At 44.4% G+C, this 19880-nt stretch overlaps 1 protein-coding gene across 13 annotated transcripts in view; it reads right to left on the reverse strand.

Moving 5' to 3' along the window:
• Positions 1-19880, reverse strand: part of LOC139571256 (ribosome-binding protein 1-like) — a 59981-nt gene that overhangs the window by 19697 nt on the left and 20404 nt on the right. For all 13 annotated transcript variants that reach the window (XM_071393939.1, XM_071393946.1, XM_071393941.1 and 10 more), the window contains exons 2-9: positions 17009-17137; positions 16678-16776; positions 15999-16506; positions 10446-10603; positions 9864-9986; positions 9350-9502; positions 9076-9194; positions 7498-7651 (exon numbers count right to left, since the gene is read on the reverse strand). In XM_071393939.1, the coding sequence (XP_071250040.1) occupies positions 7498-7651; positions 9076-9194; positions 9350-9502; positions 9864-9986; positions 10446-10603; positions 15999-16506; positions 16678-16776; positions 17009-17110 (1416 nt within the window). In that variant the 5' untranslated portion in view covers positions 17111-17137. The remainder of the gene's footprint in view (positions 1-7497; positions 7652-9075; positions 9195-9349; positions 9503-9863; positions 9987-10445; positions 10604-15998; positions 16507-16677; positions 16777-17008; positions 17138-19880) is intronic.

A 19880-nucleotide genomic window follows, 5' to 3' on the forward strand; every position in this document is an offset into this window, starting at 1 on the left:
AAATTGGAGTGGGTCTAGGGTGTCAGGTAGGGTGGAGGTGATATGATCCTTGACTAGTCTCTCAAAGCACTTCATGACGGAGGTGAGTGCTACGGGGCGATAGTCATTTAGCTTTCTTGGGAACTGGAACAATGGTGGCCCTCTTGAAGCATGTGGGAACAGCAGACTGGGATAAGGATTGATTGAATATGTCCGTAAACAAACCAGCCAGCTGGTCTGCGCATGCTCCGAGAACACGGCTAGGGATGCCGTCTGGGCCGGTAGGCTTGCGAGGGTTAACACGTTTAAATGCTTTACTCACGTTGGCTGCGGTGAAGGAGAGCCCGCAAGTTTTGGTAGCGGGCCGTGTCGTTGGCACTGTCTTGACCTCAAAGCGAGCAAAGAAGTTGTTTAGTTTGTCTGGGAGCAGGACATCATGGTCCGCAACGGGGCTGGTTTTCTTTTTGTAGTACGTGATTGACTGTAGACCCTGCCACATACCTCTTGTGTCTGAGCCGTTGAATTGCGACTCTACTTTGTCTCTATACTGACGCTTAGCTTGTTTGATTTCCTTGCGGAGGGAATAGCTACACTGTTGGTATTCGGTCACGTTACAGGTCGCCTTGCCCTGATTGAAAGCAGTGGTTCGCACTTTCAGTTTTGCACGAATATTGCCATCATTCCACAGTTTCTGGTTGGGGAAGGTTTTAATAGTTGCTGTGTGTACAATATCACCGATGCACTTGCTAATAAGCTCGCTCACCAAATCAGCGTATACATCAACGTTGTTGTCCGACGCTATGCGGAACATATCCCAGTCCACGTGATCGAAGCAATCTTGAAGCGTGGCATCAGATAGGTCTGTTCAACGCTGGTCCGACCAGAGATGGGCGTTTCCTGTTTTAGTTTCCGTCTATAGGCTGGGAGCAACAAAATGGAGTCGTGGTCAGATTTTCCTAAAAGAGGGCGGGGCAGGGCTTTGTATGCGTCGCGGAAGTTAGAGTAACAATGGTCCAGGATTTTTTCCGCCTTGGTAGTGCTTACGATACGCTGATAAAATTTAGGGAGTCTTGTTTTCAGATTAGCTTTGTTAAAATCCCCAGCTACAATGAATGCAGCCTCAGGATATGTGGTTTCCGGTTTACAGTCCGGAGTCCAATGAAGTTCATTCAGGGCCATCGATGTGTCTGCTTGGGGGGGGGGGGGATATATACGGCTGTGATTATAATCGAAGAGAATTCTCTTGGTAGATAATGCGGTTGACATTTGATTGTAAGGAATTCTAGGTCAGGTGAGCAAAAGGACTTGAGTTCCTGTATGTTGTTAAGATCACACCACGTCTCGTTAATCATAGGGCATACTCCCCCGCCCTTCTTCTTACCAGAGATGTTTGTTTCTGTCGGCTCGATGCGTGAAGAAACCAGGGGGCTGTACCGACTCCGATAGCGTGTCTCGAGTGAGCCACGTTTCCGTGAAACAAAGAACGTTACAATCTCTGATGTCTCTCTGGAAGGCAACCCTTGCTCGGATTTCGTCTACCTTGTTGTCAAGAGACTGGACGTTGGCGAGTAGTAAACTCGGAAGCGGTGTGCGATGTGCCCGTCTATGGAGCCTGACCAGAAGACCACTTCTTCTGCCCCTCCTGTGGCGCCGTTGTTTTGGGTCTCCGGCTGGGATTCGATCCATTGTCCTGGGTGTGGGCCAAACACAGGATCCGCTTCAGGAAAGTCGTATTCCTGGTTGTAAGTTGACGTTGCTCTTATATCCAATAGTTCCTCCCGGCTGTATGTAATAAAACCTAAGATTTCCTGGGGTAACAATGTAAGAAATAATACATAAAAAAACAAAATACTGCATAGTTTCCTTTGAACGCAAAGCAATGCGGCCATCTCTGTCGGCACCGGATGTTGTATTCGGCGCTGTATGTATGTAATGTATTTACAGTTTTATTCACGGTTTCAAGTACTGGTGACAAATAATGCATTCCGATTATTGCATACATTTTAAATGGACACCTACGACGTGTGTAAAATACTTTTTTGAACGTTGTACTGATTATAATGAGCTAATGCTAAGCTATTTGCCAGCTATATGTATGTGTGGTGCCATGTTTGTTGACATTATACAATGCATTCTGGGTGTATGTCAGACCAAAGACATTATAATGGAGGTGAAGGAATGGTTCACTCATCTTTCGGGTAAACTTTCGGAAGTGAATGATCGCAGACGACACACCCCCTTCAACATGCTATAACTATAAACAGACCGAAAAAAACAAACATGGCGGCGCACAAAAACTACCCATCGTCGGATTACTTTCGATTTATAGAAAGTGTTTTGATCAATGGTGACCTCACCCATGATGTGATTAATTATAAATAGTCATTGCTATTAGCTAATTCATATTGTAGTTTCTGTCAGCCGAGAGTTATCAAAATATGACTGCTTGTGTTAAGTCAATCGCTCCTCAGTTAGCACTAGGATAGGTGTAGCCTACATTTTCCTGTTTGGAGGATTGTGTTATGCTGTAGCTACTTCTGTGAATGTCTAAACATAAACTTCTGCACCTTTGACCCCGTTCCAGGGAAGCCAAACACAGACGTTCTTAGCAGACATAGAAGACGTCTTGGATGGCTACCCGATCACTACGGGTACTGACAGGCTTTACCTGTTGAAGCGAACGTCGAAGACACACGTGACAAGGTTCATCCGTCTACAACAGCAACACGTGCAAAACGACTACGTAAAACTTGCCACGGCTTTGAATATAGGATTCAGTGGTTCTGTGAATCGCAAACACGACAGCTTGCTGGCTAACACTGTCAAACAAGCTTGGAATGAACACCCACAAGCATACTATCATCGGCTTCATTCAGCTTACTGCCTACTCACTGAAACAGGAATGGAAGAGATATTACCATTCAAACAAATATGTTTCTGTCGAACATGTAGTTAACGAAGTGGGGATACTTGGGCCCTAGAGCCCACGTTGGTTTGACAATCTCAGAACTTTTGAGGCATCAAAAGTGAGTCGCGCTAATAGATCTGACATCTCAGGTTTGAATATTGAGCAGGAGCACTCACTCCAGTTAGACGGTGCGTAATCAGGGATAGGAGCATTGAGAGATGACGCACAACAACGGTATCTACCACAAAACCACAATAACAATAACCACCGCGGTCAAAATAACTATAAAGTACGTTGCCAGCGAAACAACTACCGCAACAATCAACCTGATCTTTACGTTTCTGCACCCAACCCACACAAAGTGCCAGGGCACAAGGGTAACAAAGGGTTCAATGATGATCAAATCAGAGACCGATGCTCTCTAGAAGCTCTGTTAAGAAATGTACAAAAGCGCCCAAAATGAGAAAGATAAGTCACCATGACTAGTCGTGGATTTGCCGGAGAACAGGTCCGCCAAAATTATCTCCATTCGCGAGGATGTAAAACGATCAAATTACTCCCGCTCTTACTCGAAACCCAATCCAGGGCCCGCTTGATCAAGAAACAAGTCCACGGGCATTGACTATAGCCTCAGATACAAATGTTGCAACGCACAAGGTAAACAACATCGCAATAGCCAGTTCCACTCAAACGCTGACAAGTCAATCTTTTTTCACTATGACATCACGCCGTTGCGAACAATCACTCCACTTTGTGGGGATACCTCACAACCTGTGATGTGCTAAATGAGTCGGGCTCAACAATATCGCTCATCTCTCCAACATTGTTCAATGATCTCACAAGGGCTTTGAACCCAGCTGAACGATGGAGAAACTAAACTTTGAGGTTTCACTCAGACTACCTCGCCTCTCACAATGCGACTCCTGCTGAAACTACACTTCCATGACGTATCGCTTGTTCATCCTGTGTATGTTACCAGCCTCGAAACTGAACACCTGCTACTCGGAGCAGACTTTATGGATCGTTTGGTCCCACTGATGGATTGAAAAAACAACCAATTGTGGTCACAGTTAACAGTGCCATCTCTAATGACCACACTGTCTTCTCCTAACGCAGGCTGCAATAGTCATCCACAAGGAGTATCGGTTGAAAAGACCCCTGGGGGAAAAAGACGTTTCGATACCTTGGTGGAGAATCTGACTCAAGCAGATATTACGATATCTCGTCACAATCAAACCTGATTGGCTATTCTTTTCATGATTTCGAGCCAGCAGTCTCCGTGAGTGAGCAACTTTCCTCCTCCTTGGAGTCATGCGATACTGTATCTAAGATTAACTTCTCTTGTCCTTCAGATACTTCGGCAAGCACCGCGGCCGTCTCAGGAAACAAATCATCAACGTTCAGAGTGGACTCTGCTTCCGATGATACATGTTCTGCTTTGAGAGGGACTGAAACGCCTTACAATGAAACTAACGGTGTCAGTCCCGCCACTAACCCGGTGACTCCAACTGGTGAAACACTGTGCGATATCGCCGAAAGATATCCTCCTCTCAGCTTGCAGGTACTGGAATGGTTGCCACACGCAGACACTGTGGTTAATGGCAGGCCACGACAACCACTGAGCTTTTTGAAGCACAAACACCAGGAGATTTGGTTGAAAGGTTACAGCCAATCTACTAACAATGTGACTGCTGACAACTCGTACAAAGGGGCCGTTCAAAGGTTCGAGACTACGTGCAACACTGTACGAGGCCACCCGATCACCCAACAAATCAAGTTGTAAACTTCCCCACGAGAACAGAGGAGTGGACAAGCCCCTCGACGGGGATAAACTTATAGAATACATCTGACATCAGAGGTGTTACACTCGTTGTAAAATAAGTCCAGTGGACTTTCTACCTCCAAAAACAAAATGGCAACAATAATAATTTCTTGCCATGTGTAGTCTCAACTACAATGCTACTAGTAAAATGCTATAGTCATGTGTTCCGGTAGGATAACATTTTGGGATAAATTGGTAGGGTAGCTGGACCCCTTGGGTACCAATGCCAGCAACAGTCAGTAAGAAGGTTAGAGACCTAACAATTCGAATTGCCATTGATAACAGCGGTAGTAGTCACTCAGATTGCAACACGTGTAAGGGAATCTCCAAAACACTCTTCTGATGGTTAACACAGATGCCACTAATAAATAGAACCCTCCATTCAGGAGGAAAGTTATTAGAAGTCATGAACCATGTTCACACCGCATACAACTGGTTCAGTACTTCCGTCGTGAGGTTATCTCCTCCATGGATAATATAGCTTTGAAATAGACTCCTTCATATCTTTCGCGACTACAATGGTGTAAGACACTTAGTAAAACCACTACAGGTCCTCTTGGCATATGGCTTGAGGTCAGCACCGATTCTTACTGACACGGAAATGATCTGATTTCCATTGACATGGAAATGATCTGATGACGTCAGATTCATTCTGCCCAGGATGCAGCCTACCAGGATGCTTAGTTTTCTTGCCCTTGACATGTGCACTTGTGCAAGCATAAACGCACATGCGCCACAAAACATTTTAAATGAGGATTTATACTAGGATCACTTAAGGGTCCGAGCAAAATACCAGTCTTGCTAAAGTTGAAAATAGACCCTGAAGCCCTTCGACTCTAAAGCTACATTAATCACCAGTTTCTCCCCAGAGGTCCATTGGTCATCCCTGTAGACGGTCCAAATCTAGTGCCTTACAGATGTAGACTTATCATGTAGTTATCAACTTAGGATCACCCTAAATATGACAGACAAAATGCCATGAGTCATTTAGCCAAGACCATGGACGTACAGTGGTTGCACAGAGTGTTTTAGATGTCATTTGTGGTTTAGTACGGTACCATACGTCACTGCTCCAGTCCAGCGTCCAGGGACCCAAAAGCTCTAACTGACAATGAATGGGCGACAAACCAAATAGAAACAGATCATTTTGTTTCTACTCGTCAGTATTATTTACTAAAACTATTGTTACAAAGGTTTTTATTCTAAGAGAAACAAAATGCTCAATTATATTCTTAAGATATGTGTTGACTGAATATAAGCAAGTGATGTCTGCTAAATAATCAAGTCGATGGCGCAGTCATATAGCCTTGTCACCTACATAAAGCTGAGTGACTCACTCATTCATGGCTTTGGATCAAAATAAATAAGTACCAACATTCTTTCTGATAGTCTTCAATAAAGAAATGTTTTTGTTTTCCTGACCTGAACACCATGTAAACTCAGCAAAAGAAGAAACGTCTTTCAAAGATAATTCATAAAAATCCAAATAACTTCACAGATCTTCATTGTAAAGGGTTTAAACATTGTTTCCCCTGCTTGTTCAATGAACCATAAACAATTAATGAATATGCACCTGTGGAACGGTCGTTAAGACACTAACAGCTTACAGACGGTAGGCAATTAAGGTCACAGTTATGAAAACGTAGGACACTAAAGAGACCTTTCTACTGACTCTGAAAAACATCAAACGAAAGATGCCCAGGGTCCCTGCTCATTTGCGCGAACATGCCTTAGGCATGCTGCAAGGAGGCATGAGGACTGCAGATGTGGCCAGGGCAATAAATTGCAATGTCCGTACTGTGAGATGCCTAAGACAGAGCTACAGGGAGACAGGACGGACAGCTGATCGTCCTCGCAGTGGCAGAACACATGTAACAACACCTGCACAGGATCGGTACATCCGAACATCACACGTGCGGGACAGGTACAGGATGGCAACAACAACTGCCCGAGTTACACCAGGAACGCACAATCCCTCCATCAGTGCTCAAACTGTCCGCAATAGGCTGAGAGAGGCTGGACTGAGGGCTTGTAGGCCTGTTGTAAGACAGATCCTCACCAGACAACACCAGCAACAACGTCGCCTATGGGCACAAATCCACCGTCGCTGAACCAGACAGGACTGGCAAAAAGTGCTCTTCACTGACGAGTCGCGGTTTTGTCTCACCAGGGGTGATGGTTGGATTCGCGTTTATCGTCGAAGGAATGAGCGTTACACTGAGGCCTGTACTCTGAAGCGGGATACATTTGGAGGTGGAGGGTCTGTCATGGTCTGGGGCGGTGTCACAGCATCATCGGACTGAGCTTGCTGGAAGATACAACTGTTCCGAATGATGATATGATACAAGGTTATGATTAATACGTTAACTGTTTTATGGATATGATAGGTAAAGACCTTTAGAGTTTAATTCGGGACATGGTAACTCTTTAAACAACCGCTCTCGTGGTGCCCCAAATTCCTAATTAGTTTATTGTTACATGATTAACTTAAAAATCGGGTAACAATTAAACAGTTAGTTGATTAGATAAATAACAGTCATCAGATTAATGAAAGTAAAGTCATGACAACTACTTACAGAATGTTACATTTTCCTAGGTCACAGAACAGACTAGCAAAATCTGGTGCGATACTACTTATAGCAGCAGGGCCAGTACCTCCAGCCCTCTCCAGATGTTGTCATTAGTCTGAACGTGTGTGTTTCCATGTCCGTGTGCGTTTCCATGTCCGTGTGCGCGTGTGTCCGTGTGCATCCGTGTGTGCGCGTGTGCATGTGTTTTCCAGTCCTACCTGCAGTAGAGCAAGTTGTTTCTCTACAGAAGACACCTTAGTCTCCAGCCCTCTCTTGACCTTCTCATCAGCTTGAAGGCTCTCACTCCTCTCCCCCAGCTCCTTGGTCAGTCTGGCACAGTCCTGTCTCAGCTTGGCAAGCTCTGCATTCTGTCTGAGGAGTGAAAAGAGAGGGAGGCCAGGTCAGTCAGGAAAATACACATGGCTAAAAGTATGTGGACACCTGCTCGTCAAACAACTCATTCCAAAAGCACAGGTATTAATATGGAGTTGGTCCCCCCTTTGCTGCTATAAACAGCCTCCACTCTTCTGGGAAGGCTTTCCACTAGATGTTGGAACATTGCTGCGGGGACTTTCTCACATTCAGCCACAAGAGCACTAGTGAGGTCGGCCACTGATGTTTGGCAATTAGGCATGGCTCGCAGTCGGTGTTCCAATTCATCCCAAAGGTGTTCGATGGGATTGAGGTCAGGGCTCTGTGCAGGCCAGTCAAGTTCTTCCACACCGATCTCAATAAACCTTTTCTGTATGGACTTTACTTTGTGCAAAGGGGCATTGTCATGCTGAAACAAAGTTAGAAGCACAGAATTGTCTAGAATGTCATTGTATTCTGTAGCGTTAAGGTCACCCTTTACTGGAACTAAGGCGCCTATCCCGAACTATGAAAAACAGCTCCAGACCATTATTCCTCTTCCACCAAATGTAACAGTTGGCACTATGCACTTGGGTAGGTAGCGTTCTCCTGGCATCCACGAAACGCAGATTCATCCGCTGGACTGAGAGATGTTGAAGCGTGATTCATCACTCCAGAGAACGCGTTCCCCCTGCTCCAGTCCAATGGTGGCGTGCTTTACACCACTCCAGCTCACGCTTGGCATTGCGCATGGTGATATTAGGCTTGTGTGCGGCTGCTAGGCCATGGAAACCCACTTCATGAAGCTCTTGTGCTGACTTTGCTTCCAGAGGCAGTTTGGAACTTGAGTGAGTGTTGCAACTAAGGACAGACGATTTTTACTTGTTACTTGTAACAAGCTTGTGTGGCCTACCACTTCACAGCTGAGCCATTGTCGCTCGTAGACATTTCCACTTCACAATAACAACACTTATAGTTGACTGGGACAGCTCTAGCAGGACAGAAATTTGACGAACTGACTTGTTGGAAAGGTGCCATCCTATGACGGTGCCACGTTGAAAGTCACCGAGCTCTTCAGTAAATCCATTCTACTGCCAATGTTTATCTATGGGGATTGCATGGGCCTCATGCTCGATTGTATACACTTGTCAGCAACGGGTGTGGCTGAAAAAGCAGAATCCACATACCTTTGGCCATGTAGTGTACCTCAGAGCAGGCTTCACAGTAGACAGTCTTTTAGTCAGACACACTAATCCTAGACCTAGTAATCCTAATTTACTGTGTTCCATACGAATTTACATCTGCATTCTCAAAACAAAACATATTCTTCGTAGTGGCAAATACTAAAACGTTTTGGGACAGGGTCCGGGAACCCACCTACTTGCTTTCTGCCTGACTGGTGGCCTGATTCAGGGTTAGGGTTTAGGTTAGGAACAGACACCTACTTGCTCTCTGCCTGGCTGGTGGCCTGGTTCAAGGCATCTCTGAGGATGGAGTTCTCTTGCTGCAGACAAGCCAGCTGGGCAGTGGGACCTGACTCCAACTGCTCCTGAAGACTGATGACCTGAGAGTAGGGAGGGACTTTTGACTTAGTCTTGGAATGCTTTGGAAATCTTTACATAACTAATTTAAATCCAATAAAGTATACTGAATTCAAATTAGAAAAAGACAGTAGCTGACAGAAAGAGACAGACCTGCATTCTATTCTATTTACAGTACCTTGGCGGTGAGTTTCTGTGTCTGTGCTACGTGGTCCTGGTAGGAGGCCTGCATCCGAGCCTGCAGAGCGATCATCTCTTGCTCCCTGGACGAGAGCTGGGAACTCAGCCTGGTTTCCACACTGGCCACCTTGGACTTCTCAGCAGACAGCTCCTACAGGAGGAGAAATACAGACTGTCAGACAGCTCCTAGAAGGACTGGGGTCAATTCAGGAAGTAATTCAATGATTAAAAAAATTGAAAATATTTCATGTGAAATTCCAAATCCCTTCCTGAATTGACTGACTTCAATTCGAATTGACCCTAACCATGGCTCCTACACACATACAGTGGTAAACAATCGGTCAACTCATCCATGGGAGGGGATTCTAGTTATGTGGTAAAATAAGTAGTATTTTCAGAGATATTCTCAATGTGTGAGAATGTGTTTTTTTACCCTGGTGAGTTCTCAGAGTCTGTTCTTGGCTGCGGTGACACACTCCTGCGCATTGTGTGTGTGCGTGCGTGAGTGTTACCTTGGTGAGTTCCCTCAGTCTGTTCTTGGCTGCGGTGGCGTCCTCTTGCTGAGTTGCCAGCTGTTTCTGATTCTCCTCTAACTGTTTCTTCATCACAGCCACCGGGTCGCCCTTCTGAGTAGCCTGAGTAGCACGCGCACACACACACAGGAAGTTAGTCACAATCAATATCAACAACTGTAGTGTATTTGTGAGTGTCTGACCAATCACCCATCCTCCTCATGCATAACGTGTGTCAGTGTCACCACCCCTCCCAGTGGTTTCTCCCGTCCCATGCAGTACCACCCCCCCCCCCCCCCACCACACACACTCCCAGTCCAACCCCCTCATCTCCCATCCAGTCCTGACCAGATTGTATTAGATGCCCTGCCAGATTCCCTACCCTCCAACTCAAGCCTTACATTTGTCAACCCCCCTTCAACTCCACAAAGGTATCTCCCATCCCGGGTCATACCACAATGTCATGCATGATGTCCTCCCCCAACCCCCTCAGAGTAATTTCATATCACCCCTCTCCACCCCCAGACTGACATGTCTGTCACCCCCCCCAACAGTATCTCCCATCCCCGCCACAGGTCGTACCATGTGCCAGGTGTCTTGTCTGATGCCAGCCTTGTCAGACAGGATCTCTATGAGGCGCTGGGCCTCTCCCTGACTGATCACCATACTGCTAACGGTAGAGACCAGGGCCCTGTAGGGCAGGTACAGGGGGGAATCCAGACCAGAGTCCACTGCTATGGCTAAACAGAGAGCACGACAGGGAGAGAGATGTTATTACATATTATTACAAGCACCCAGAGTCAGCTGCTACAAGTAAGGAGAGGAAATCATAGCTATTAATAAAACATCCTTCCCTACTGAGAAAAGCACTTATCAAAAGGGCAGTTACTGTGCACAGGAATACAATGTTGGCAGAACTTGGGAAGTTAAGGGGTAAAAGGCCATGTGGAATATTCCTACTGTCTGATACAGATTGCCTGCCATCGTAAGATTGTGGGTTCTCACACTGCCACCAGGCTAGGGCCTGGTCAGTAACAGGGGAGGGAACTGGGCACTGTGGGCAGCCTAGTAGGGCATTCTATTCTATTAGGTTTGACTGATATTTGACAGAAGTCAGTTGTCTTCGTGGGGTGTTTGTGGGGTAAAAGGCAATAAATGAAGGCTAAATACAGTTGAAGTTGGAAGTTTAAATGTATTTGGCTAAGGTGTATGTAAACTCAGTTTCACAACTCCTGACATTTAATCCTAGTAAAAAATCCCTGTCTTAGGTCAGTTAGGATCACCACTTTATTTTAAGAATGTGAAATGTCAGAATAATAGTAGAGAAAATTATTTATTTCAGCTTTTATTTCTTTCATCACATTCCTAGTGGGTCAGAAGTTTACATGCACTCAATTAGTATTTGGTAGCATTGCTTTTAAATTGTTTAACTTGGGTCAAATGTTTTGGGTAGCCTTCCACAAGCTTCCCACAATAAGTTGGGTGAATTTTGGCCCATTCCTCTGACAGAGCTGGTGTACCTGAGTCAGGTTTGTAGGCCTCCTTGCTCACAAACACTTTTTCAGTTCTGCCAACAAATTTTCTATAGGATTGAGGTCAGGGCTTTGTGATGGCCACTCCAATACCTTGACTTTGTTGTCCTTAAGCCATTTTGCCACAACTTTGGAAGTATGCTTGGGGTCATTGTCCATTTGGAAGACCCATTTGCGACCAAGCTTTAACTTCCTAACTGAGGTCTTGAGATGTTGCTTCAATATATCCACAATTTTCCTCCCTCACGATGCCATCTATTTTGTGAAGTGCACCAGTCCCTCCTGCAGCAAAGCACCCCCACAACATGATGCTGCCACCCCCGTGCTTCACAGTTGGGATGGTGTTCTTCGGCTTGCAAGCCTCACCTCTTTTTCCTCCAAACATAACGATGGTCATTATGGCCAAACAGTTCTACTTTTGTTTCATCAGACCAAAGGACATTTCTCCAAAAAGTATGATCTTGGTCCCCATGTGCAGTTGCAAACCGTAGTCTGGCTTTTTTATGGCGGTTTTGGAGCAGTGGCTTCTTCCTTGCTGAGTGGCCTTTCAGGTTATGTCGATATAGGACTCATTTTACTGGGGATATAGATACTTTTGTACCGGTTTCCTCCAGCATCTTCACAAGGTTTACAATTGGCTCATTCATCCCCCTCCTCTCTCCTGTAACTATTCCCCAGGTCGTTGCTGCAAATGAGAACGTGTTCTCAGTCAACTTACCTGGTAAAATAACGGTAAAATAAAAGGTCCTTTTCTGTTGTTCTGGGATTGATTTGCACTTTTCGCACCAAAGTACGTTCATCTCTAGGAGACACGCGCCTCCTTCCTGAGCGTTATGACGGCTGCGTGGTCCCATGGTGTTTATACCTGCGTACTATTGTTTGAACGTGGTACTTTCAGGCTTTTGGAAATTGCTCCCAAGGATGAACCAGAATTGTGGAGGTCTATAATTTTTGGCTGATTTCTTTTGATTTACCCATGATGTCAAGCAAAGAGGCACTGAGTTTGAAGGTAGGTCTGGAAATACATCCACAGGTACACCTCCAATTGACTCAAATGATGTCAATTAGCCTATCAGAAGCTTCTAAAGCCATGACATTTTCTGGAATTTACCAAGCCGTTTAAAGGCACAGTCAATAGTGTATGTAAAGTTCTGACCCACTGGAGTTGTGATACAGTGAATTATAAGTGAAAGAATCTGTCTGTAAACAATTGTTGGAAAAAGTATGTGTCATGCACAAAGTAGATGTTCCAAAACTATAGTTTGTTAACAAGAAATTTGTGGAGTTGTTGAAAAACGAGTTAATGGACTCCAACCTAAGTGTATTTAAAACTTCCAACTTCAACTGTATGTCTAATATGCTTAATATGTTTGTCATCACGAGACTGAGTAAATTCCCATGGCTCAGGGCAGAGTGGGTGGGAACTGGGCAGCTGAAACCCTGGCTGAGAGGGCAGAGTGGTACCAGGCAGACACAGCCCCTGTGGCACCAGAGAAACTCCCTATTGTCTGAGTTACTGAGAGGCTTTGTCAGCTAGCACAACAGAGCCAGAGCTGTGCACACATACACACACTGAGCAGGAGGGCGCTACTGCAGCCAAGAACAGACTGAGAATTGAACAGGGTACCACACACACGTTGTCATTGTTGTAGTAAGAGTGTTACAGTAGTGCTTGTGTTTTGGCTAAAGTAGTTCCTGCCTAGACTACCATTTCCACTCATTAAAAACAGAAAGATATGTTTTTAACAGCCTAGCTAGCAGTTACCTCACTTCCTGTGTTGGTCTGTCTGTCAGTCACAAAAACACAACCCATATAAGGAAGAATGACATCTACAGACAGACAACATACTTCCCTGTTTTTCCAGAAATCCTGGTTGGAGGATTCCGGATTTCCTGCTTATTCCCTCCTGATTCCAGGATTCCTCCAACAGGGATTTCGGGAAAACCATGGAATTTATTGAAAGTTCCTGGAATTTTACAACCCTAGGAGAAACTACTGTACTTGTGGTCCTGTAATTGTAGTCCTGTTGTTGTTGTGCAGCTGTAGTAGCTGGCACACAGAATGAGGGAAGCTTTTCTTTGAAGACCTACTCTGTTTGGTGGCACGCACACACACACATAACCCAACACACACAGAGGCCTTGGGCCCTGACCATGTCCTGCATAATGTGTGCAGTAGTAGTCTTTCGACCAGACCACACCCAGTTAGACTGGCTAAGATCAGAGTCCACCACGGCAGCCTTCGTCAGATGCCGCCGAAACGCGTCCGTTTGCTCTGACATGTGCTGCTAAAAAGAAAAACATGAAAACTTAAAGAATATTTCAGTGAGTGCAGGCTTTTCTTTCTTCCAGTGTATACCTTTAGAACCCGGCACCCAAACACTGTTACGACAAACTTCAGCTGAGCACACCAATTCCTCTTTCTAATCAGTCCACCACAGAGAAAACAGCTTTGTTCTGCAGTGTAGGAGCACAAGTCTCTCTGCAGATATGATATAGTCCGGTCTATTATACAATTAAGCAATAAGGCCCGAGGAGGTGCGGTATATTGGCCATATACCACAAACCCTTGACGTGCCTTATTGCTACTATAAACTGGTTACCAACGTAATTAGAACAGTAAACAAGTAGTTTTGCATCATACCCATTGTATATTGTCTGATATATAACTGTGTGGTTCGAGCCCTGAATGCTGATTGGCTGAAAGCCGTGGTATATCAGATACCACGGGTATGACAAAACATTTGTTTTTACTGCTCTAATTACGTAGGTAACCAGTTTATAATAGAAATAAGGCACCTCGGGGGTTTGTGATATATGGCTAATATTCCACGGCTAAGGGCTGTGTCCAGGCACGCCGCATTGCGTCAATCAGCATCCAGGAGACGTTTTCTAAATCAAATAGCCTACTAGTTAGAAATGGAACTGGAAGAGGTGGTGTTCATTGATATCGCTTAATGTAAACTACGCTTTGTCCCTATTATTGCTCAAACAAGTTCTATTTTCCACAAAATTGAAAAAAATATGCAACTAGGAATCTAAAAGGCATGCCCACACGCCAATATTTATCAATAATGTCTTGCGATCGAGAGGACGGCCTTTCACATCGCCCCAATGCAGTATCCGTACCCGTGGCGATATCATGGATAGTAATGATTTTAGGACACTCCAAGATCTGAAAGATGCATTTTTTTAATATATATATATTTTTTGACTTAAGTCAGCTATGCTGGCCTATGGAGTTCCATGGGAAACTCAGCTGTCAACCTGTCCAATATGGAATTTGTAAACGGACTATCTGGTCTCCTTAAAGGACTAATCTCTGTAACATATCAACTATTGGAAAGCCCATACTCTGAGCTAGCCATTAAAAAAGTATGGCCCACAGATCTAAATGTAACAATCATCCTTTAACTGGACCAGAATACAGAAAAACATTACCTTGGCATCCTGTAATCCTGACCATCAATTTATTCATTTCAACTTTGTTCACATACTAACACCCAATAAATGTTTTATAATGAAATTGGCCTCAAATCTTTGTATGCATTGCTCTGTTTTTATTTTGAGTGGCAGCCAACAGTTACTAGGAAATATCAAATGCAAATATGATAACTGAATATATGAATATGACTTTGAATGTTATACCTGTAACCCCCTTCTAATGTTATACCTGTAACCCCCTTCTAATGTTATACCTGTAACCCCCTTCTAATGTTATACCTGTAACCCCCTTCTAATGTTATACCTGTAACCCCCTTCTAATGTTATACCTGTAACCCCCTTCTAATGTTATACCTGTAACCCCCTTCTAATGTTATACCTGTAACCCCCTTCTAATGTTATACCTGTAACCCCCTTCTAATGTTATACCTGTAACCCCCTTCTAATGTTATACCTGTAACCCCCTTCTAATGTTATACCTGTAACCCCCTTCTAATGTTATACCTGTAACCCCCTTCTAATGTTATACCTGTAACCCCCTTCTAATGTTATACCTGTAACCCCTTTCTAATGTTATACCTGTAACCCCCTTCTAATGTTATACCTGTAACCCCTTTCTAATGTTATACCTGTAACCCCTTTCTAATGTTATACCTGTAACCCCTTTCTAATGTTATACCTGTAACCCCCTTCTAATGTTATACCTGTAACCCCCTTCTAATGTTATACCTGTAACCCCCTTCTAATGTTATACCTGTAACCCCCTTCTAATGTTATACCTGTAACCCCTTTCTAATGTTATACCTGTAACCCCTTTCTAATGTTATACCTGTAACCCCTTTCTAATGTTATACCTGTAACCCCTTTCTAATGTTATACCTGTAACCCCCTTCTAATGTTATACCTGTAACCCCCTTCTAATGTTATACCTGTAACCCCCTTCTAATGTTATACCTGTAACCCCCTTCTAATGTTATACCTGTAACCCCTTTCTAATGTTATACCTGTAACCCCTTTCCCAAAAGATGACAAACTAAATAGAAAGTTGGTCACACAAAATAAATGTATATTATCAACAGTTGTGTTGCTCTCTAGTTATGTGAAATAATACATATGTAAAATGATTGAAATACATTGAAAATAGACAAAGCTTCCTTACCAGACTCAGCTTTTTTCTTGGAAGATACCTTCTTCTTAGAAGAGTTCTGGGCCTCCTGAGCCTTGGCCTCCTGAGCCTTGGCCTCCTGAGCCTTGGCCTCCTGAGCCTTGGCCTCCTGAGCCTTGGCCTCCTGAGCCTTAGCTGCAGTCTGCTGGGAGCCCACTGGGGGCACTGCCATCACGGGGACCTCCTTGGTGACAGCCTCCAGGACTGGTGCAGGCTTGGAGGGGGCAATGGGGGTGGTGGCCACCTGAGCTGGCTCTACCTTAGCCACCTTCTTCTCCTTCTTCTTCTTCTCCTTTGGTGCAGGGGCAGGTGGGGCCTCTACGGCAGTGGGAACTGGAGCATGGTGAGTGGTTGGTTCAGGAGCAGGGGCAGGAGCAGTGACTATTTCTGGGGCTGGGGTTGGTTCAGGTTCGGCCACTGGGACCTCCTCTGGTTCCGATTCTGGCAGCTTCCCATTGGGCTTGTCTTCCTTCTTCTTACCACGGTTCTTCTTCTCAGATACCTTAATGATTATAATAATACATTTAATTTAGAACACACTAACATTATATGACAATCAAAATGCGCTACAGTATGTGCATTAAAATGCAGGCACACACACACACACACACACACAGCTAGAATAATTCTACAAAAAGGCATTTGAGTTGAGGTGTGTTTTATCTCGTTTTACCTTGTCCTTCTTCTTCTCCTTCTTGGTCAGTTGGCTGGGAGGCGCCATCTTGCCCAGCTCTCTACGCTGCTGGGCCAGAGCCTCCTCATACGAGGTCTCCTTCATGGAGAAGAATGAGAAAACATAAGTTAAATATAATACATGATCACCACCACAACAACAACAACAGTGTATCTCAGAAGATAGAGCATGGTGCTTGCAATGCCAGTGTTGTGGGTTTGAGTGCTGCTGGGGCTACCCATAAGAAAAATGCACGCACGCATGACTAAGTTGCTTTGGATCTGCTAAATGGTATACATTATGATTATTATATTAACAACAGTTAGGCTACCTTCATGGAGAAGGTGGAGACCAGGACGATGCCGAGGGCTGAGATGACCATGAAGCCTCCAAATACCATAATGCCTAGCGTCTGAGGGTCATACACATCCATGATGACCACTATGACGGGTTAGCTGTCCTGTTGGATGGGGAGAAAGAAAAACAGAAATTATTAGAATTGTATTTCACCTTTATTTAAAGGACCAATGGAATGGCCTAAAAAAAGGTGCAAACTTAGTTTTGAATGGCCCGGTGCCCGGGGTGGACTAACTCGCCCAGTGAAATAGAGAGGGTGTGGGAGGGCGGGAGTGTGAAAGCCTATGTGTAAAGTAATCAGTACAGATGGTTAGTGTTTTTATAACATTGTTCAAATCAAATTGTCACATGCGCTGAATACAACAGGTGTAAACCTTACAGTGAAATGCTTACTTACAAGCCCTTAACCAACAATGCAGTTAAGAAAATCCCCCCCAAAAAGAGAAGAATAACAAATAATTAAAGAGCAGCAATAAATAACAATAGTGGGGCTATATACAGGGGTACCATTACAGAGTCAATGTGTCAATGTGTGGGGGAACCGGTTAGTCGAGGTAATTATGTACATTTAGGTAGTTATTAAAGTGGCTATGCATTGATAATAAGAGTAGCAGCAGCGTGGGGGGGGGGGGGGGGGGGGGCAATGCAAATAGTCTGGGTAGCTATTTGATTAAGCTTATTGGATCTAGACTTGGCGCTCCGATACCGCTTGCCGTGCGGTAGCAGAGAGAACAGTTCATGACTAGTGTGGCTGGAGTCTTTGACAATTTTTAGGGCCTTCCTCTGTCACCACCTGGTACAGAGGTCCTGGATGGCAGGAAACTTGGCCCCGGTGATGTACTGGGCCATACGCACTACCCTCTGTAGTGCCTTGGGGTTGCCATACCAGGCAGTGATGCAACCCGACAGGATGCTCTTGATGGTGCAGCTGTAAAATCTTTTGAGGATCTGAGGACCCACCCAAAATCTTTTCAGTCTCCTGAGGGGGAATAGGTTGTCGTGCCCTCTTCACGATTGTCTTGGTGTGCTTGGACCATGTTAGTTTGTTGGTGATGTGGACGCCAAGGAACTTGACGCTCTCAACCTGCTCCATTACAGCCCCGTAGATGAGAAGGGGGCTGTGCTCGGTCCTCCTTTTCCTGTAGTCCACAATCATCTCCGTTGTCTTGATCACGTTGAGGGAGAGGTTGTTGTCCTTGAACCACACGGTCAGGTCTCTGACCTCCTCCCTATAGGCTGTCTCATCGTTGTTGGTGATCAGATGTGTTGGTGCCTACCCTTACCAACTGGGTGCGGCCTGTCAGGAAGTCCAGGATCCAGTTGCAGAGGGAGGTGTTTAGTCCCAGGGTCCTTAGCTTAGTGATGAGCTTTGTGGGCACTATGGTGTTGAACGCTGAGCTGCAGTCAATGAACAGCATTCTCACGTAGGTGTTCCTTTTGTCCATGTGTGAAAGGGCAGTGTGGAGTGCAATAGAGATAGCATCATCTGTGGATCTGTTGGGGCGGTATGCAAATTGGAGTGGGTCTAGGGTTTCTGGGATAATGGTGTTGATGTGAGCAATGACCAGCCTTCCAAAGCATTTCATGGCTACAGACATGAGTGCTACGGGTCGGTCGTCACTTAGGCAGGTTACCTTAGTGTTCTTGGGCAAAAGGACTATGGTGGTCTGCTTTAAACATGTTGGTATTACAGACTCAGACAGGGAGAGGTTGAAAATGTCAGAGAAGACACTTGATAGTTGGTCAGCGCATGCTCGGAGTACACGTCCTGGTAATTGTTGGACAAGTTTAAAAGCTCTTTGTTCTATTGTATCCATAGAGACAGTTTATTTTTCCTACAGTTACACGCATTTAAAATGCTTCAAGCTTTATCAGTACTTATGGATGTGTGTCGCCATTAATAATATACCATTTAGCAGATGCTTTAATCCAAAAGCGACTTCTAGTCATGCGCGCATACATTTTACACATGGATGGTCCCGGGAATTTCACCCACTACCCTGGTGTTACAAACGCCATGCTCTACCAACTGAGCTACAAGACCACAAAATACATTAACTCGATTAATTATTTTAATCGTTTGACAGCCCTAGAAATAAATAAATCAGAAATTAAAAATCGGCCCGTTGATGCGGCTGAATTTTAAATGACATTGGAGGCCCATTGGCCTAGACACATTTTTGCATTTAATTTTCTGCAATTCTATAAATTTCTCCATGGAGCTGAGAAAATATTGCCGTTTTTTAAAGCAAATTTTCTGCAATTCTATGCATTTGCCATGGCTAATGCTGTGTTGTTTTACTCAAACATAATAATAATCTCAATACTGCCAAATTCATTGTTTTGTGAATTTTCAATTCTCCCCGACTGTCTAGCTGTCTTTTTGGTGATTGAGAACTAACAAAGATTATATTATTTTTAAATATATTAGGTCCATTATATTTTCTACATGCTTTATATCTGGTTTTAGTCATTTAAGCTTACACTGAAAGCATTTTTCCATCCTGAATTTGTATTTTATTTATTATACTGTTTTGACTTATGCAACCCAGAAAAAATTGCTTAAATCTTTTACCTTGTAGTTATTTTACCTTGTACACCCAAGTAGTTCAATAGCAGAAAAATCCCTGAATATCAAAAGGGCACTTCATTTCATATCACAGGCTTTTAAAATCCAATATTGGAGCACAATTTATACTTAAAATATCAAAGTGATCCAAAAGGGACTCACTTCATTGAACACACAGGGAAATGGATAGTTAGGCCTAGCCTAATTAAAAAGGGCAGTTGGTCTAACTCCAAGTTGTCTTCAGCTCTCTCATCTAGATCTTAAGACAACCTTTGCT

The sequence above is a fragment of the Salvelinus alpinus genome, chromosome 3, assembly GCF_045679555.1.
Source record: "Salvelinus alpinus chromosome 3, SLU_Salpinus.1, whole genome shotgun sequence".
Lineage (NCBI taxonomy): Eukaryota > Metazoa > Chordata > Actinopteri > Salmoniformes > Salmonidae > Salvelinus > Salvelinus alpinus.